This window comes from Ixodes scapularis, unplaced genomic scaffold, assembly GCF_016920785.2.
Source record: "Ixodes scapularis isolate PalLabHiFi unplaced genomic scaffold, ASM1692078v2 PGA_scaffold9__187_contigs__length_104089568, whole genome shotgun sequence".
In the NCBI taxonomy this organism is placed as follows: domain Eukaryota; kingdom Metazoa; phylum Arthropoda; class Arachnida; order Ixodida; family Ixodidae; genus Ixodes; species Ixodes scapularis.
This window is the reverse complement of record NW_024609884.1, coordinates 1,046,774-1,065,058: the sequence shown is the minus strand read 5'-3', so window position 1 is coordinate 1,065,058 and position 18,285 is coordinate 1,046,774. Positions and strand designations below refer to the sequence as shown.

The window sequence follows — 18,285 nt, the reverse complement described above, 5'->3', positions numbered from 1 at the left end:
AACCACGCTTGGAAGGCAAGCCAGCAGAAGATCCTGGAGGCCAATGTGAAGGTACTGGATACCCAGACTGCCCAGAAATGTTGCAAGCTCGAAGCCATGGCAAATGAGCAGAAGACGATTGAAGAAGAAGGACCAACATATGGAGCTGGAGAGTTCTAAGTCACATGGGGCAACCCAGACAATTTTTTTAGGAAATTTGAAAATAACTTGAAATTGTAAACACATTTTTCTCAATTCAGCTTTCTGGCGGCAAATCCCACATATAAAACTATTGTTTTAGGTATGAAACCAGTGTTGCCGAATCGTGGGAAATTCCTCACAAACATAGCTCCAGGGGAGAGCGGGGAACTAAACTCGAATGCATGTGAAATAAGAGATATGCTTAGTTTTAAAAATTCATATTTTACGTGCATTCAAATTAAGTTTATCTTTACCCTATGGTGTGAGGCTTTCTACACAACGTTGGGAATTGCCCACAATTCGGCAACATTGTATGAAACTATTGAGACTTAATATTTGCGGCTTATGTGCCGAAATTTTGTGAGCCGGTTTCTATGAACTTAGATTTTGCAATTTCATGTTCCTTTATTATAAAAAAATTGTAATTCACAAAACTTGGTAAATGTGGAAAAAAAATTTTCATACATTTTTATTTTATTTGGAAAATGCATATTTTCTGAAATTGTTTTTCATAGCAACCGGCAACAGGCATTCCAGTATGCATTCAACAAGAAAAATATGAGGTTATCAACACCATTTCTCGATAAATTCATTGAGCAGATTCCATGCAAAGCTATGCTTTACTTCACTCTGGGGGTATAGTACCGCATTAAATTAGTTCCCAGGGCTAAATCTTTGCAAGCCCTCCTATATGGCTACAATCCCCACCTGCAAATATCGTGCAACTGAGTGAGTGGTTCAAAAGTTGACATTTCCAGGTCCCCCCTTATTAACTACTGCTTCCCAATCCTCCCCATTGGCGCAGTCGTGGGTCCAATTTCTTCTGTCCTCTCAATTTATCCCCTTACCGCTCTTCCACGCATGCACATTCGTTTTCTGTTACACAGCATCCTGGGGGGTAAAAGATGGTCTACGCTGGCTTCTGGGTTTCTGGAAGGGCAACCCGCATCATCTCCCAAGAATCATGCACGAGGCTAAGATGAAGAGCCCCAAGCTACCCATAAATTTTTCAGACTAGGAGAAACGTAATTAAATAGGATTCACTTTTTAAACAAGGGTTTCCCATCTACTCCATGCTTAGTTTGCATTTTCTTAGCACCCAAGTACTATGCCAGGGGTGGCCAGGCTGACCCGGCCAAAGAGCCGCAAACAAAATCACAAACTTTTCAAGAGCCGCGGGGGGGATTTTTGTTTAGAGCAATAAACGAAACTTGAACTAATTTCGGTCTATCTGAGTCAAAAGCAGTCCAATTGTGCGTAAGGCAGCAGTAGCACAACACTACCAAACCGCAACCTGTTTTTCGATTTAAAACGCGTTTCCTTTCTCTTTTAGGGGAAGTGCTCCGGAAGGGAGGAAGCGGGGGGGGGGGGAGAGGAGGGATAAGGGAAAGAGCAGCGAGCTGCACTTTAACACGCAGAGAGCCGCAGCTTGGCCACCCCTGTACTATGCCAACAGCAGCTTTTCACTCGATGATCCAGCCCACTACTGAGTGCCTGGTTGGTGAGTTTCAGTAAGCTGCCAGCGCGGTGCAGTGCCTGCCCACGAAATAATGCAAGCGCCCGAGATGGCACTGTCACATGATCCCCGATATGCGATACGAGGGCACAGAACCCCACCGCCAGCTCTGGAACGGGCAGGCCCAATGAGGGTTGTGACAGAGATCACCTGCAGACAGATGCCTAAGGGTTGTAAGCTCACCAGTCAGGTGTGCCCCACCCCCCCCCCCCCCCATTTTGACTCCTTCCAAAATATTACCCAGAAGGCACCCAAGTATTCTTGTCCAACAGCTTTTGGCCAAGTTCCTCCCAGGTACAATAAGAGAAAAGGGGATCCAATAGAAAATATTAAACCTCCTTTTTTAACACCTGTGGCATTTAGTTGGGCAAAAAAACTTGTCACTGAAAAGGAAAACAAGAGCCGCTTTCTTATGGCAACTTCCACTGGTTGTTTTGGAACGCACTGGGATCAGTAGACCAGATCCAAGATGGAATATGTGATCCAGACGGAGTTGCTCCGCCTCCAGATCCCCAGTGGAACATAGCCACTTCTCCGGGATAGGCGGATGCCTTCCCGTCGTAATCCCCTTCCAGCAGTCACAGATCTCATTTGAGACTAGATACCAGGCGAGAAAGGAAGTCACGTGTGCGCACCGAGGGCTGGCCAGGCTGGCTTCCGGTCGAATCCGCCAAAATCAGTGGAGCGATTTTTCTCGGAGATCGGAGATCTGGAGTGGGAGCCGATTCAAAACGACAAGTAGAACATGTCTGTCTTGATACCGATGAAATAGGCGCGCTCCAGAAAAGTCAATCCCGGCACGCTCCAAAATGACCACTGGAATTCGCCATTAGTGACCAGTTTTTTCTGCCACAATAGAGGCCAAAGGCACCCACAATGTGATTTCTTGGTTTGGTGTATGTTATTAGACTCGGTGGACGTCGGATCATAGAGAAGTTTTCTTTTATCTCCTAGTCCAGTTCATGTTCTCAAGCTTTTGCATTCTACCACCACCACTAGCATCACATTGAGCTTCAGTGTTCTGTGATGAATAGTTTATTTATAAAAGCTAAAAACAAACTTACACTTTCTCTCGGACCCTATAGAATACATTTCCTGGCACAAGTGGCATTTCTGAAGGCCCAGATGTTCTTTTTAAGCCTGCATAGAGTTGTCCGATTTGCACAATGCAAACCAACAATAAAGCGACCAGACGCCCATATTTAGGCGGGACAGGTCCTGCCAGCATGCTTGGGGGACGGTGTTTTGTTTCGCTTTGGCTCCCCCAAACCGCTAATAGATCAAAGATGCAGATAAACAAATGGATCGAACCAGTGAGAAGGTGCTTTCCCTGATCAAAGAACAAGATATGCTTGGCAGAGAAGACGCTGATGTTGAAGGTTTGCGTATTTGCGCATGACATGTGAACAGCACTACGGAAATAGTATCTACAAAAATAAATACATTAATACTAAAGAAATATTCCAACCGAATGTATTAGATAGATGTCCATGCCAAAACAGTATGCAAACTGCAAGGAATAGAAATGCACATGGACGAAATAATAAACAGGTGTGATTTGTTACCGAAATTTAAAGTTTTCAAGTCTCGCAACACAATGTCCCGCTTTGGGGCCCGAGGAATATGGTCCCTATAACCAAGGACGAAGTATCGGTTATTTCCCTCCCTTCTCAATCTAAAGCTGTATGTTTTGTTTGCTCCGCTGTCCCCTGACGGAACGTCCCAGATGGCCGCCAACCCTGTGCCAACCGACGGCCGCACCTGTGTCGGCCGCTTCTTAGGAAGAGGCTCCACGTCCTTGAGGAAATCGGCCCACAGGAGGTCTGCTTTCTCCTTCTCGGCGCGGGTCAGCTCGCTCAAATCCTCGGCCGCTCTGTCCTCGGCCGCTCTGTCCTCGGCGGGTCCAGCCTCGCAAGCGCCCAGCTTCGTGCCGCCTCTGCGCTTCCTGCGAGACAAATGCTCTTTGTGCGCCACTGCTGGGCAAGCTTGGGGGGTGGCTGCCGTCCGAACAACCGAGCCTGCTTCACTTTCCAAATGGAAGCAGCAAAAGTTATTTTCTGGCGCCCGAGATTTTGGCTTTTTTTTCTACCTGCATGAACGATAAAAGCACCCCTAATTAACGATAAGTGTGGGGTTCGTATAATGCAGATAACAAATGAACGTCCCTGCAACAGACCTACGGGTGTCGGGAAAAATCGGCCCGGCAGAAATAGTTCCAAGTGCCGAGCGGGAAAAAAATTAACCCGGTCATCGAGGGCAAGACTACACAATGATATTTGTAAACGCAAACTTTTATGGCGTGTAATCTTGCTAATAATTTGGCTTAAAAAGGACCAAATTTAAAACATAAATTTTGAATTTATGGTTGTGATGCGCATCATTATCAGTCATTAGACCCCTGGAAGGGTGGTCGAGCCTTTGAGGCCTGGGGGAAAAAAGTGGTATCCCCCAGCGATTACAGTTTTGTTTGCAGGGCAAGAGGTCTTCCCTTACGCGCGCGTTTTTTGTACGTCTTTTTTTTTTTTTTTTTTTACTGGCGGGGGTCATTACATTTGTCATTCGTGCGAGCCCGCCGCGAAGACAATTAGGTTTCGGTAGAGGTATCATCAGAGCTGTCAGCCGTTGCAGGCCTAACCAATGTCAACTATTGGTCTGCTCGCGTCACATGCCTTCGTCAAGGTTTAAAAAAATTGGCTAGCTCCTGTCCGAGAGCACGGAGGCCCCTCAAAAGCCCGGGCAAGAGGGGGAGATTTATGGCTGGGGTCTTGACCCTGTAACGGGTCAACCAGGAATCCACTACTTTGTACATACAGATCATATGTGAACATTGCTCGCAATGCAAGTACTGTCCAGACGGGTTATTAGCGGCTACAGCGAAGCAATCACGATTTCCCATTCCCGTTTGCACTTTTTCAATGCATTTGTGTCTGTTTTTAGCCAAGGAAATTGAGCGGCTCCCGTGGATAAACCGAAGAGAAATTTAGTAATAAGTTAAATATTAAAATTCAAAAAGTTTACCAAGTCTCAGACTGCCGCGGCTGAGCATTCACCCAGAACGGGCCACAGACGATGCCGCAAAGGCCGTTGGCATCGTCATCTGCTCCCTGCCCATTATCTGGGAAGTGGCTTTTCCGCATTGCACACGGAGAAGCCGTCGTGGCCTGCCAGAGGGGCGCTTGGAGCGCTAGCGACAACGTACCGCCGGAAATGACGGAGAGGGCCCAGATTTAAGAGAGGGAAGAACTCCAACCAATTGCATTTGCAATTTAATGGCAGACACCTCCTCGGCCAATTGGCGCAAGTATGCCTGCACTTGGTTGTCGCATGGCCAGTGTGGCGAGGAAACTGGGCAGAGGGGTGGACACGTTTGCAGAAGGTGGAACGCTTTTAAGTTTTGATTTCTTGCATGCTGCAGCTCGCTTTGCAAACACGGCCCACAAACCACGTGACCCCGATCGAGTAGTTGCCCATTCTTTTAAAGGGGCACTGACACCACAAAGGTCGCATTCTTTTTTATTGTCTAAAACGATGCAAGTTGTAGTCATAGACACACACAAAAAAAAGCATCGCGAAAAAACATTTCTTCGCGCATGCGCAAAGAAATTTTTAAATTTTCAAAAATTTTTAAATTTTCACAAATTTTCAAATTTTCAAAAATTTTCAAAAATCAGGAAATTTAAAAGCTTTGTAGGCGACATTTCTATAACATTTAATAACAGCAATCGTAAAACATGTTTTTTAACGCAATTGCGAATGCACTACGGCCTTTCTTTTTGAAATACCAAAAATCAGATTTCGGTGTGATGTCGCTTCCTGGATTTGTATCCTCCCTCGCAAAACTTGGCGGCACTCGAGCAGAGGCTTATCGCAGAGTCGGGGACGAAACCGGTATTTACCCGTGCCGGCACCCTTCTATCCCGCCTGCTCACCTCCTCCTCGCTTCGGGTCGCGGTAGCAATGGCGCTTTGCTTCACAGCGTAGAGCGGAGGTCCGAAAGAAAGTCGAGTCGCAGGAGACCGCAAAATTTGACTCACTGCACTGGCGCAGATCGCACGGGAACTTCAAATTCGACATTTGGAAATAGTTTTTTCAATTCACAAATACAGAATTCCCAAGTTTCGCATTTTGAGGGTATTCTCCCGGCATCATTTTCAATCGTTTCGGATAATAAAATAAAATATGATTTTGATGTGTCAGTGCCCCTTTAAATATAGGCTCTCTATACCGACAAAAGACGAGCTTGAGCACAAACTCGGTGCCGTGCACGCTCCTTTGTTTGTTTCGTGTTCCGTGTCGGTCTTGCACGAGTCTAAAAGACTGTGTTGGTCGCTCTTGCACGAAAGTAACTTTGCTCAAGCACCGATTTTCGGCAGATCATCGCCACTCGACGATGGAAAGTCCCGACCCCGCCTGCACCTCAACGAGGAAGGTGAAGGCAATCTTCTTGAAACTAAAGCGTGCCATTCTTGACGAAGTGCGCATAAACGTAAAGAATGCCTTCCACCGCCAGCATCCCCCGCGGCGGTCGTCGCAGCTGCCGACACTGTCCGTACGTAGCTCGCGGGATCTTTTCTCTATCAGAGCTTCTCATAGCTGGCAAGACGCGGTTCCGATCTAGCAGAGAGCACATGCAGGGGACCCTCAACCACTTTCTGCACGCATGATAAAAATGTGCCCATGATAACCCGTGTTATAATTTTTTTTCTTTTCTTTTTTGCATGTTACTTTTATGAGTCCATATATAGCAAAGAAGCGGAAATGGCGAAGTGATTTTTCCTATTCCCATTGACTTGGTTATAAACGGTCTCGACAGTATTAGAGTAAATATAGTGTAAATAAACAGTCTGCACTGTACTCAGCGCGGGGGCGCAAGCTCACGCGGTTGTCGCCCCATGGGAAGTCAACCACGACGTGCCCGTCGTGTGCCCTGCCAGCTTCACTGCTGCAACGGTGGCGCTGGCGAAAAACCCCCCTCTGTGGGGAGGAGCCCTAGCACTGGAGTTCCTCTTGTGGACGGGGGCAACAAAGAGGGGCCGGTGACTTCTAGCCTTCCCGCTGGAGGAGGGGAGCCTGTGAGGCGGCGTGGTCAACCTTGCGACGAGGCGGCCCCTTTAAGGGGAAGGCTGACATCAAGGTGGCGCCTCTCGTGTCTTCCGAGGGAAGGAGAAACCCTTGCTTTAGGGCATCCTCTGCGTGGAGCCGAGGGATATCGTACAAATCACTGCGACGGGGCTGTGTGGTTCATGGCTGCCATGCAGTGACCGTCCGACCCGCTCTGAGGCACACTCGGGACTTAGTAGCGGAGTTGGATAGGTTAGTCGAGCCCTGAAGGGTTCTAGTAGTCGCCCGATTTTCCCGGGCCGTTCCCCTGGCTGTCCCCCGTTTGCCGGTTTTCTTTATTCCCATTCCCTTTCCAATTGGCTGTTTCAAGAAATTACCACTTGATCCAAGGATCCAATTCATTTTATTTTGAATTGGCTTTAGGTCAGTGGAAAGAGGCATATTATTTTTATTTCTTCTCTGGCCTCAACTCAATATATGTACACGTAGGAGAGCGCGTTGAAAACTACAGAATACACAGAACAAATAAAACACGTGAAGGACGAACACAGACACACACAGAACAGTGTGTCCGTGTTCATCCTTCACGTGTTTTATTCTTTCTGTGTATTCTCAATATATGTACTCAGGGCGGAAGAAGAGACCTGCACAAAACCGCGGGACGAAAGAGCCATCTTTGCTACCACTTAGCAGTATCACCTGTCAAGCAGGCTAGAAGCTTTCCAATGAAGAAATAAAAACAGTCAAGCAAAGCAAAGGGAGGAACTCGAGAGCCATACCCAGCCGCTTTGCCCTTCTTGCCTTTCTTGTTGGTGGCAGCTTCAACGTCGCTTTCGGCATCATTCTCGCAATCTGTGAGATCTCTCTCGCTTTCTTCACCTGCAAAAAGAATAAAAAATAAAGCTTGCCAGCAAGAAACACCTCCTATTCCAACAGCCTCATGTGGAACAGCATCTCTGAGCAAGTGTCAACTGACAACTCAGGATTTGAAAAGTCAGTCAGCCTCGACATAAGAAACGTGTAATGGCAACACCTAGCCAATAATGGTAAGTCTAGAGTTCCGTCCAGACAGAAACGATAGCAGATGCAGTAGAGCTCCGTCTAGACGGAATGATTGCAGACCCCGTAGAGTTCCGACGGTTCCATCCCGAGGGCCCAGTAGAGAGTGTTGTTCCTTTTCGTCCAAGCTAGAATAAGAGTAACACGCTCTCAATCAGTTCTTTGGGACGCCAAAGGCTGTTTCTTTTTGTGATGGAGGTGAAGCCACAATAATCTAACAGGTTCTTACTATCCGGACCTAGTTACAAAATTATGTTCTGCAATCAAGGCGTCGTAGTAAGTTGAGACAGGACCTGCTCCTTCATTACGACAATGCACCCAGCCTCAGGTCTTGCATTGCAATGGATGCAAAGAAAGCTTTGGAAAAATATCGACCATATTCAATGGATCTGGCTCACATTGACTACAAACTCTTGAAAAAAAAAAACGGAGGAAACACCTGTATGGGAGATTTTTAATGGGTAATGAGGTAATAGATGGTGATGCGTGCTTTGCAGGTGGAACGCAAGATGGCGACACACTCTCGCGCCTTTACAATCCTCCGTCTTCTGGTCTGCCTAGCGAGACTACTGGCCCTTCAAGAGAAATATTACCTATTACCGACAAACTGCAAGCATCTAGAAAGCCACTTTCTGACAACAGCATCAGCATCAAACATTGCCGTCCACGGAAACGACCTCCTGGGGTGGCCCCGGTGCTAAGCCTAGTGACCGAGCATTCTTCACTCAACACCCTCGCCATAAACCTCACCTAATCTTGCTATTGCTGATTATTGTTGATGTATCTTCAAAACCTGGCCCACATTCTACCTGTCCCCGCTGTTCCCAGTCTGTGTTCGACAATGCTGCCACTCTCCAATGCGACGGTTGTGATATGTGGCTCCACCAGAAATGCCAAGACGTATCTCTCGCTTTGTATTGACACCTCTCCTCGTCATGAACCGAGTGGCTCTTTGCAGCATGTCAGCTCTCACCCCTGGCCGATGACCTCTTCCCACCCAAGCAGCACGGCACCCCTGCGTAGCCCACCATCCTCACCAGCTCTTTCAAGTTCTTCGACCCGCCTCTGACCAGCGACGACGTCGGTGGCATTCATCGTTCACACGACAACTTTGCGGCCGGCGGCGCTGAAGCGCTGCCGCACGTGATTTCTGTATGGTCTTCCAACGTTCGCTCCCTAAATATCAAGCTACCCGACTTAACCCATTCACTACCAAAGCCGGCGAATCGCCGGGTATGCCGCCAGGGGCCATATTGCCAAAGCCGGTGATTCGCCGGTCTTCATGAATTTCTGTTTTAAAGAACCATTCATAGATGGTGTGCTATTTAGACTTGGGGTAGTGCAGTTAGATACACTGCCAACAGATGGCGAAGGTCGTTCTGTCCGTTGTGTTTGTTTGAGCTTGTTCTTTTGTGTGTCGTCTTTCCCGCTCAATCGCTGCCTGCTTGGAGAAGATGGCAGCGTCCAGTATCAGTGGCTTTCTGGGCCGCACTGCACACTGGACGCTGCCACGGGATGCCTGGTGAGGATAGAGAGTTTTCGGAGCCTTTTGTCGACAATGGGAGCGACTCCGACAGCATTTCGGAGTCCGAATCACGACAAGAGCACACTGGTTGTGCGACGCCTAAGCGACCAAGGATGGAGTGTTCGAGATCTTTCATACGAGGAAGAATCTGTGAGGGACTATTGATTTAAAGACTTGAACAAACCCCTTAAGCATGTATATAAACATGTTTTCTTGTTTTCTGCACCGAGTTTTACTGTAAAAGCTTATTATACAAGCAAAACAGTCACGCCTAGAGTGGCCCTGTTTTAGGGGAAAAATGTGTGATACAGACGGCCCGGCAGCGCGCGCGGTAGAAAATGGGTTAAAGCACTGACATCATCTTTCCCAAACACAATATTCACTGTGTGTGAGACATGGCTAGATGTCTCAGTCAAATAATCAATCTCACGCAATCGTCTGTGTTCCGGCAAGACCGCCCCTCAACTAGAGGTGGCATCCTCCTTGCTGTGCCAAAACACCTGCCCAGCCAACGTCTCGACCACCTCACCCCTCCGGGTAGTCTTCGTCTGGGTCTTATGTAAACATGGAAAGCTTCTGGCGTCTACCTACTGCCCACCCTCCCTCCGTGAACAATTGTATGCCCTCCCCCAGGGCGGCCTACAGTGCATCGACCACAGCAGGTTCTCTCCACTGTTCACCTTCGGCGACTTCAGCAGTCACATTAACTAGTCCGACCCACTCGATGATATGCTGTTAGACGTACTGGAAACTGCTGGCCTCGCCCAACTTTGTGATGCCCCATCCTACATTTCTCAGAACGGCAACACTACCTTTTTGACCTCGCCCTGATCAATAATCCCACCCTAGAGCCTCAGGTATGTACTTCCTGCCTGTGAGCCTGCAGGTGCCGTTCCTGCTCGAGATACCGATCCCAGCATGCCTTCAAGAGACATTGAGCCTGCGGAGGCTCCCTTTCCTTCTGCGACCGGCCTCGCTGAATATATGTGAAGAGCCATTCAGGCCAAGATCCACAAGTACTCCAGTCCCGTCCCTGACCGGCTCATCGTATTCAATGCCTCCTTTAGAGGACTCCTTGAGAGCTTGTGAATCCGAACCAACCGTGGCTGTTGTGACGACTCAGCCAAAACGCCAACCAAGACTACCGGAGAGATTGAAAGACTATGTGCTCTCGTTTTACCATACTCAAGAGTCGGCACCGGAGAAACCGTGCCAGGAGGTGGGACCAGAAGTATCCCCCAGAACAACACACAGCTTTATACAATTCACAAGCCTAACGTTCGAGGAACTTTCAGAGTGAACTGGTGTTTTCTATGGTTTCAGTGTATACATATGAGCAGTGCACTTCATGAATTTTCTGTATATGTGAACTTCAGTCCCTTGTTAAGGATTTAAGTGCCACTAGTTTGTTTTCTACTTCTTGAAGTAATAACTCCTGAACTAGAGACAAATTTTTACATACTGGTCATGATAAACACGATGAGTAATCTAACAAACACAAAATTAACATGTCTAAGATTACTAACCAATAACCAAACAAAACTTGAGGCGCAGTGATTTCTTTTCCTTTTTCTCCACGTTTTGGACACGGCAAAACGAAATGAACTGTGTTCCTTCGTGTATTCACAGGACTCTTTTTTTTATTTTTTTCAGTTTTTGAATTTTGGATTGCCCACAGTCAAGCCACAGTCACTGGCGATTTTCCTAGATTTTGCTTTGAACATGTTCTGAACTCTGAATTGTGCGACAAGTTGTCAAGAGGCGCTTCTTTCCCCAGAATTTTCGTAACTTTGTCTGCACGAAGGACGACTTCCACTAGATTTTACCCCATCTGAGAGGGAAAAGGGGAATGGTAGTGATTGTTTTAGGCTTTACTGTAATAATAATTTAAAAAAAAAAAAGGTATAGGTAGAGGATGCAGCTCGTGAACCCGAAGCGGCGCCAAAAGCCGGCGCCTCCGTGCCGCACGTTCTGGCGTGCCCGCGTGATACCGCCAGGAGGGGCTCGTGATTCAAACAGATCGTGCTTGGATTCGGACGGGGCTGGTCGTGTTTGTCTTTGATCATTGACGAGCTTTTTTGGGCCCACTGAGAACAACTCTAGTGGTGACTCTGGACGGAACCCTAGCCTCAGCCTAAATCAGGAGTAACCCACAGAGCACCAGCACGCGAAAACTTCCGACGATCCGAAAAATGGACCCGTAGCTCTGGGCAGGGGGCGCGAGCGCATCCGCAAGACGCGACCATGTTATGATGGCTGAACAATCCAGGTGGCTCTGTAACGTTCGATTTTGCACGTGCCACGTTCGAATGTTCGAAATTCGAACGTTCGAAAAAGAATTATGCAGCTCGTGCTGAACAATCCAGGTGGTGAAGCAATGGTGAGGGTGCAGGCTAGCTGATGTAAATTGAGCATAGTTGTAAACCCGAGACTGGGGATACGGACAAGGGACAAAACACAGAATGACACGGACGAAGTCTCAAACGCAGCTTTTGAGACTTCGTCCGTGTCGTTCTGTGTTTTGTCCCTTGTCCGTATCTCCAGTCTCGGGTTTACAACTATGCTCATCCAGGTGGCTCTGTAACGTTCGATTTTGCACGTGCCACGTTCGAAATTCGAACGTTCGAAAAAGAATTATGCAGCTCGTGCTGAACAATCCAGATGGCTCTGTAACGTTCGATTTTGCACGTGCCACGTTCGAAATTCGAACGTTCGAAAAAGAATTATGCAGCTCGTGGCCGCAGCGTCCCATTAAACATTCTTTTCATCTTTGCCTTCTTTCATAGCTTCCGCGAGCACGTATGTTTCACTTTACGTGATAGGGAAGCCGAAGCTACTCGCAAAAGCACGTCCTCCTGAAAGATGCTCGCACTGCACGAGCGCGCGTGCTTGACAGGGACGCTGACAGCTCGCAGCTCGCTCTTGTAGCCTCTGCTACGCTGGCACTTAGAATTGAACGGAGTAGAAAAAAAACTCTAGTGATGTTCGAAACCCAAGCCAAATATTCTATTTCGATCGGCTGGAGCGCTGCTCAAAACTTGAGAACTCAAAACTTGAGAACTCAAAACTTGAGAACAACGCCAAAATGTGCCGCGCGGAAAAGCAATGGCACCCCGATGAAACATGCTAGTGCTCAGATGCTTACCGGAGGGAACGTAGTCTTCGTCGTCCTCGCTTTCCGAGCAGTCGGCCGGCCTCGTCAGGTCAAAGGTTGACATTATTAAAATAGGGAGTTTGAGCAAGTCGTTTTTGGAACGAAACGAACTGTTCTAAAATTTCCAACGGTACAGCCGAATGCTAGCTCAGTCGTGCGCGTCACGGCCGGATTTTTAGCATTTTAGCGAGTCGTAAAATGAAGCCGGGCGATAGAACGGATAGAACCAAGCCAATGATGATGATAACGGTTTGCTTGACCTACAGCGCCATCTCATAGTGAAAACCAACACTGTTTCTCTGGTATACTCCGCGACAACTTTTCTTGGCAATGCAGTGGAAGGTACGTCCTGCGTACCCTCTCCCATTTTGAGTGTGCGCAAGCTTTTCTCCTCCCCCATTTCCGGGGAGAGGAGGAGGGGACGCCGGACGTACCTTCCACTGCATTGCCAAGAAAAGTCGAGATCCCGAAGCGCGCGCGCGAAGGCTTCTCCGGCCGTCCCATTCGTCTCGCTCCCCAGCAGAAGACTGTAATTGCGTTAACTCCGTCGCTCACCGCGAGGCGGCGCTGTCTGCCCAGTCATAACAGTCATAACAAGGGGCGAGCCGTAAACGTTGAAGGTAGAGACAGCCGAATGCAGCTCCGGAGTTCCCGGGTGGGCCGATAGGGGCGCCGCGTCGCTGGCTTCTCTCTCGTACGTCCATCCAAAGAGCAGATTCGTAGGTCTACCCAGCCGACTCCGACCAAACTGTTATGCTCATATTCGCCGCTATGATTTTCAGCGCAGGCGACGTGTATATGATCTTCGCTACCGAAAGCGAAGCACTCTGGGCTCTTCCGACCAATCAGTAAGAGCGAAGGGAAACGACCGTTTTTGTCTTTTTTGTTTTGTTTACGTTCGCTCGTCACTCCAAGCTTTCAAACCGTTCCGCGCGTGCTAAAATCGAAAGTGCGGATTTTACGGCAAGTACGGTGCGACGCTGCTGCGCGCTTATAATAATTAGAGATGTACGTCTCTAATTTGACAGAGATTCTGCCGAGTGTTTTGCTTGCCTCATGACGGCGTTTTACGGAGTCTACAGCGCGGCGAAGTAACTCGGAGTGCTCATTCTTCCGCTTTCCAACAGACGACAGGAGCGTTTGAAATTCGATTTTTCTATCAGTGCATCGAAATGGATTGCGTATGCAAATCGCCAGGACTTTGGAAGCCTGCCCGCCTTGCCGACGAGCAAGCTGCGCCAGTGTTGTTTGTGCAGCGAGCGCTTCGGCGCTACCGTGTTTGCAAGTTGTAGGAAGATTCGTTTGTGGAAAAACGCGTGCCCCACCGTTCTTGTTACGAATCCGTTGCTGCAAGGACTTGCTCCTCTGGGTGAGTTGCTGTCAGAGCAATTTTCAGTTAATTTGACAGCTTCGTGTTTATATGTTAGGATAGAGTACCGATAAAGCACGTGCACCTACAGTCAGAGATGTAGTCACTCCAAAACAGTAGTTGTTTTCTTTCTTTCTTAATTGCATTGCCTATTAGCGAGTTTGTTTATGGTTTATTTATCGTTTATTCTTATGCAGCTCACCTGCAAGCCTTTTCCTTTATTTCGGGGTTGATTTGTTTGTTTGGGTATTCAGAAGTTCAGTTTGTGGGAGTTGTTTATAGAGCCATTTAGATAATTCGATGATAAGTGCTTTTCTCTTAGTTTGTACGTTGAAGTAATTAATTTCGTTTTACATATTTGACAACTTTACTGTGTTTAGTGCCTACTACAGTTCTTGATTCCCCTTTGAGGGCGGTGGACTGCCAACGGAGTTTGTAGATACGGGTTTGAAATACCGCAACTCATTTGAATGGGGTTCAATAAAAAAATGCATTTCAATGAACGTGCTGTTTCTGTTTGATTGCACTGGTATTATCACGTGAAGCGCAGTTGTTGTGAAGTGTATCGCGCGCGGCTCGTCTGCTAGACCGGTGCCGTGCTGGCCGCTCACAGCGGCCGGCGCGGCACCAGTCTAACAAACAAACCAGAAAAAAAAAAAAAAAAAAAAAGAAACCGGGGGAGGGGGGGGGGGAGGAGGAGGAGGGCGCACGGCGCACGCCAGCGCACGCCAACGGCAGTGGTGGCGCCATCTGGCAGTCTTTCGAGTCCAATTTTAATCTCCGACCAGACGTATGTTCGCCTTCCTGCCACTAGCGCCTCGTGGCGCTAGTTTTTCCTTACCATGGTGGAGGCTACAGCTGCACTCGGCTGGTAGAGACAGTAGAGATCTGCACTGGTACGGGCCAGACCGCGGGTCACGGGCCGGCCCGGCCCTCGGGCCGAGCTCGGGCTTCACGTCAACATTCATGAAGGGCCCGGGCCGCGTACGGGCCTTGCACTCACGTCTACAAGGGGGACCAAATCAAGCCAAACCGGCCATTACTTCTTTTTTTTAACGGCTTGTTTTTTGGAATTGTGTTCGGGGGTTGGGAGAGGAACCACAGTGAGGGATAAACAGATGCTGAAGCTTGTGTGTGCGGGTGTTTGTCTGTATGGTTCGGTGTGTGCAGCGAATGCTCTTGCAGAGGACTAGCGATGCGGCGTTCCTTTCGTCCCCGGCGGCGCCGTCGCCCATCATACAATCGCTTCTCACCACAAACACGCACATACCTACCCTCGCCAGCGTAAACCATATGTACGCACGAGTGCTTGCATGCCCAATAGGGGTGAAGAGGTTTCCTCGGAGGGGTACTTTTCCTGAACAATTTCTCGCAGACCACCGCAAAAAACAACGACATTGCTGGTTTTTTTGTTGTTGTTTTTTTTTCTTTTACGGTTGTGCATAGCGAAAGCGGCTAATTTCGAACTTTTCCCGTCCTTTGTACAAAGCCGTTGCGATGTGTCCCTTGACTCCCTTCCTTTCCAACTGTGACACGTGGTTTTGTTTACTTCTGCTTGTCATTTTTTTTTTTTTTCGTCCTTTCCGCGCGTGTTTGGTCTCAGAACAGGAAGATTGGGTGGTTTTTTTAACAAGCTGCCTAGGCCTGCAGATTGGTCGAACTAATAATAGCAGCAAAAAAAAAAAATGCTTACAGTATTTACTATTGGGTATCGTAATAAACTTATGTGTAGCAGTTGCAAGCGAGCTGCCATGCCACGCAATTAGTGAGCTATTCATACTGGGGTAAAATAAAGCGCAGCTGGCCCGTGAAAATTAGCTTCGGGTCGGGCTGCGCCGGCTGTCGGAAATGGATAGCGGATAAACCAGAGTTCCTTTTCTTGAGATCCCATTGTTTGCATATCGATTAAGCTGCATCACATATTACGGGATACGGTGGTCCGTGCTACATATGTGCCAAATACTAGACGTTTACAAGATAACGCCCCACCTTTTCAATGAGTGCCTACAATTATCACAAAGTTTATAAAAGAGAAAAATGGCGAAATCATTGCGAGGTGGTTGCACCTCACCACCAAAGGTTTTCCCCCAAACCCGGGGTCACGCTGCTTGTACATCATACAAAAGACAGTCTGCAAACAGATTCAAACTCGAGTCACCACGAGATCTGAGCTTCGAATGCCGCAAGGCAGCAAGTTCAATTAAGGCCCGTTCACACGATGCATTTTTCTCGCGCATCTAGTGTCGCGAAACGTAGTTTCGCGAAATGGTTGCGCCGTCTGAACGAGTCCGAAAAGGACGCGCGCATCTAAAAAAGGTTGCGCGCACACCTCGCTTCTGGAGCGAGCTTTTGCTGAAACTTTGCCGAGACCTGTCAATCACTCTGAGGGCGCCGCCAATGGCCGCTCAGAAACGCTCTCACGTGGCCTTTGAGGGGGGAGCAAGCTGTTTGAGAAGACCACTTCACTGCCGGTGTTGTAGCCGAGCCAAATCCGAAAAAAAAAAAAAACGAAACCACGAACGATGGATACTGCCGGCGCTTCCGCAAGCACGTCAAGCACCACTGAAGGAAAAGTGAGTAGCATATCGGAAAAAAATCCAGAGATGGACGAAGACCTAATCGGTGATGATGATAATTCGTGTCTATTTTTAGTCATAATTAAGAAATAAAACCTTGAGACAAGGAAACAAAAAGGGACGTACACAGTACCGTCTCAAACCAGCACAGCGTACAGCTCTCATTTACTTCCACAACAGTCTTCTTCTTTGTCAACCTCCATCCAAATTATACATATTCAACAGTAAATAAAGTAAATGGCAGTAAATGACAATTCAACAACTGGTAAATGACAATTTAAGAGTAAATTAAGTAAATTGAAGTAAATGACACGACGCTGAATGGCTAATTGTGATGATGATGATGTTGGCTTTCAACTGAAGCGCCACTTTATAGTCAACACCCAAACTATTTTCGCGAGTCAAAACGTCATCGTTGTTGCACGTGAAGCGGTACGTGATAACGAGCACATTTCGCGAAACTTGAGTGTCGCGAAACTGTTGCGCGCCTAAAAGATGCATCGTGTGAACAGACCTTAAGACAGTTGGCACGCAGCATTTCAACCACGGATATCGTGGTGACTGATATCTGCAGACTGTCTTTTGTATAATGTATAAGGTGATTCCGGCTTACTAGTAGAAGCAAACACCGCAATACGACCCGCAAAAATTGCGTAATATTAAAAATATTAAAAGAATGAAAACACGGGCTTCACTATTAGTGATGTGCGCGACCAAAAGCGTCGCTGCGGTCAGCATTCCATGATTGGCCAAACGATGGGCATACGAGCGTTGTTAGATTGTCAACTTTGACGGTGTTAGTTTCGGATTGCGATGGCTCTTAGCTTCCACTGTGCTTTTTAAACACACCATCGAACTCGTCGTCACACCTGAAGGTAAGTAATCAGGGTAACAGCTGGTGACGTCACGGCGAGGCAAATCCCAGTCGTGCCGTCACGGATGGAAACCATAAGAGGGCGCAACCAACCTCGTGAGGCTCAAAAAGCTACGCCAAACAACGTGCGAAGATAAAAAAAAAAAAAAAATATTGCAGCATGAATATTTTTATTTAGGGAAATACTAATATGTTTTTATATGCGGAGCTTTTTTTTTGTTTTATACGTGCTACAGATTACATTCAAATATATCAAAAGGCGCGTGTAGCGCTAGCCGCAACATGTCCAGATGAATATCTCAAATTAGATAATTAAATAAGCATCACAAATTTTCTATCTAGGTCCCCAGAGCAGCTGTTCACCGTTCTACCACAATACACAAAAATTTGTAAGTATAAGTTGCAGTAACTCGACGTAACAAGACTTATCCTTGAACTCTTCAGCATCGCGCCATGCTGTCGATGACTGGGTTGGAAGCGCCTACCCGCGGAGACACGCAGCCTCCTTCCCTTTTTCCGATTACGCCCTAGAAGTGCTAGAAGCGTTCGCGCGCTTAGGGATCTCGGAGGCCATGCTGGTAGTTTTGCCGGTTTTGCGGAATCGGTGGCTTGCTCCGCTTACCCAGCAAACGACTAAATAGTTTTAATTTAATACGTCACAACAATCACGTGAGAAATGACGCCTGCCACGGCCTGCCGTGTGGCTGCTTGCCTGCACGCCGTCGCCTCAACATCATTCAGCATGGCCTCTGCTCGTCCCCATGGCTCGTCCGTGCGTCGTTCGGCTTCCCTGCACGGCGTGCGGAGTCTGCTCCTCACGTGACTGAATTCGGCGAATAGCGGCGCCGTGCGTTCGAGGAAAGCGGCGCGCTCAAAAGCAGGGGAACGTACGCTGGGGCGCGCGCGAAGTCTTCTTTCCTGCACGACACTTGACCCGGCTCCTCACGTGATCATATCTCGGCGAATAGCGG

At 48.0% G+C, this 18,285-nt stretch overlaps 1 protein-coding gene across 1 annotated transcript in view; it reads right to left on the bottom strand.

Annotated features, from left to right (window-relative positions):
* LOC8031589 (craniofacial development protein 1) overlaps positions 1-12,705 on the bottom strand; it is a 28,085-nt gene extending 15,380 nt beyond the window's left edge. Inside the window, exons 1-3 of the mRNA XM_029967617.3 lie at positions 12,487-12,705; positions 7,537-7,636; positions 3,458-3,641 (exon numbers count right to left, since the gene is read on the bottom strand). Coding sequence (XP_029823477.1) covers positions 3,458-3,641; positions 7,537-7,636; positions 12,487-12,559 — 357 coding nt within the window. The 5' untranslated portion in view covers positions 12,560-12,705. The remainder of the gene's footprint in view (positions 1-3,457; positions 3,642-7,536; positions 7,637-12,486) is intronic.
* Between the last annotated feature and the right edge of the window lie 5,580 nt (positions 12,706-18,285).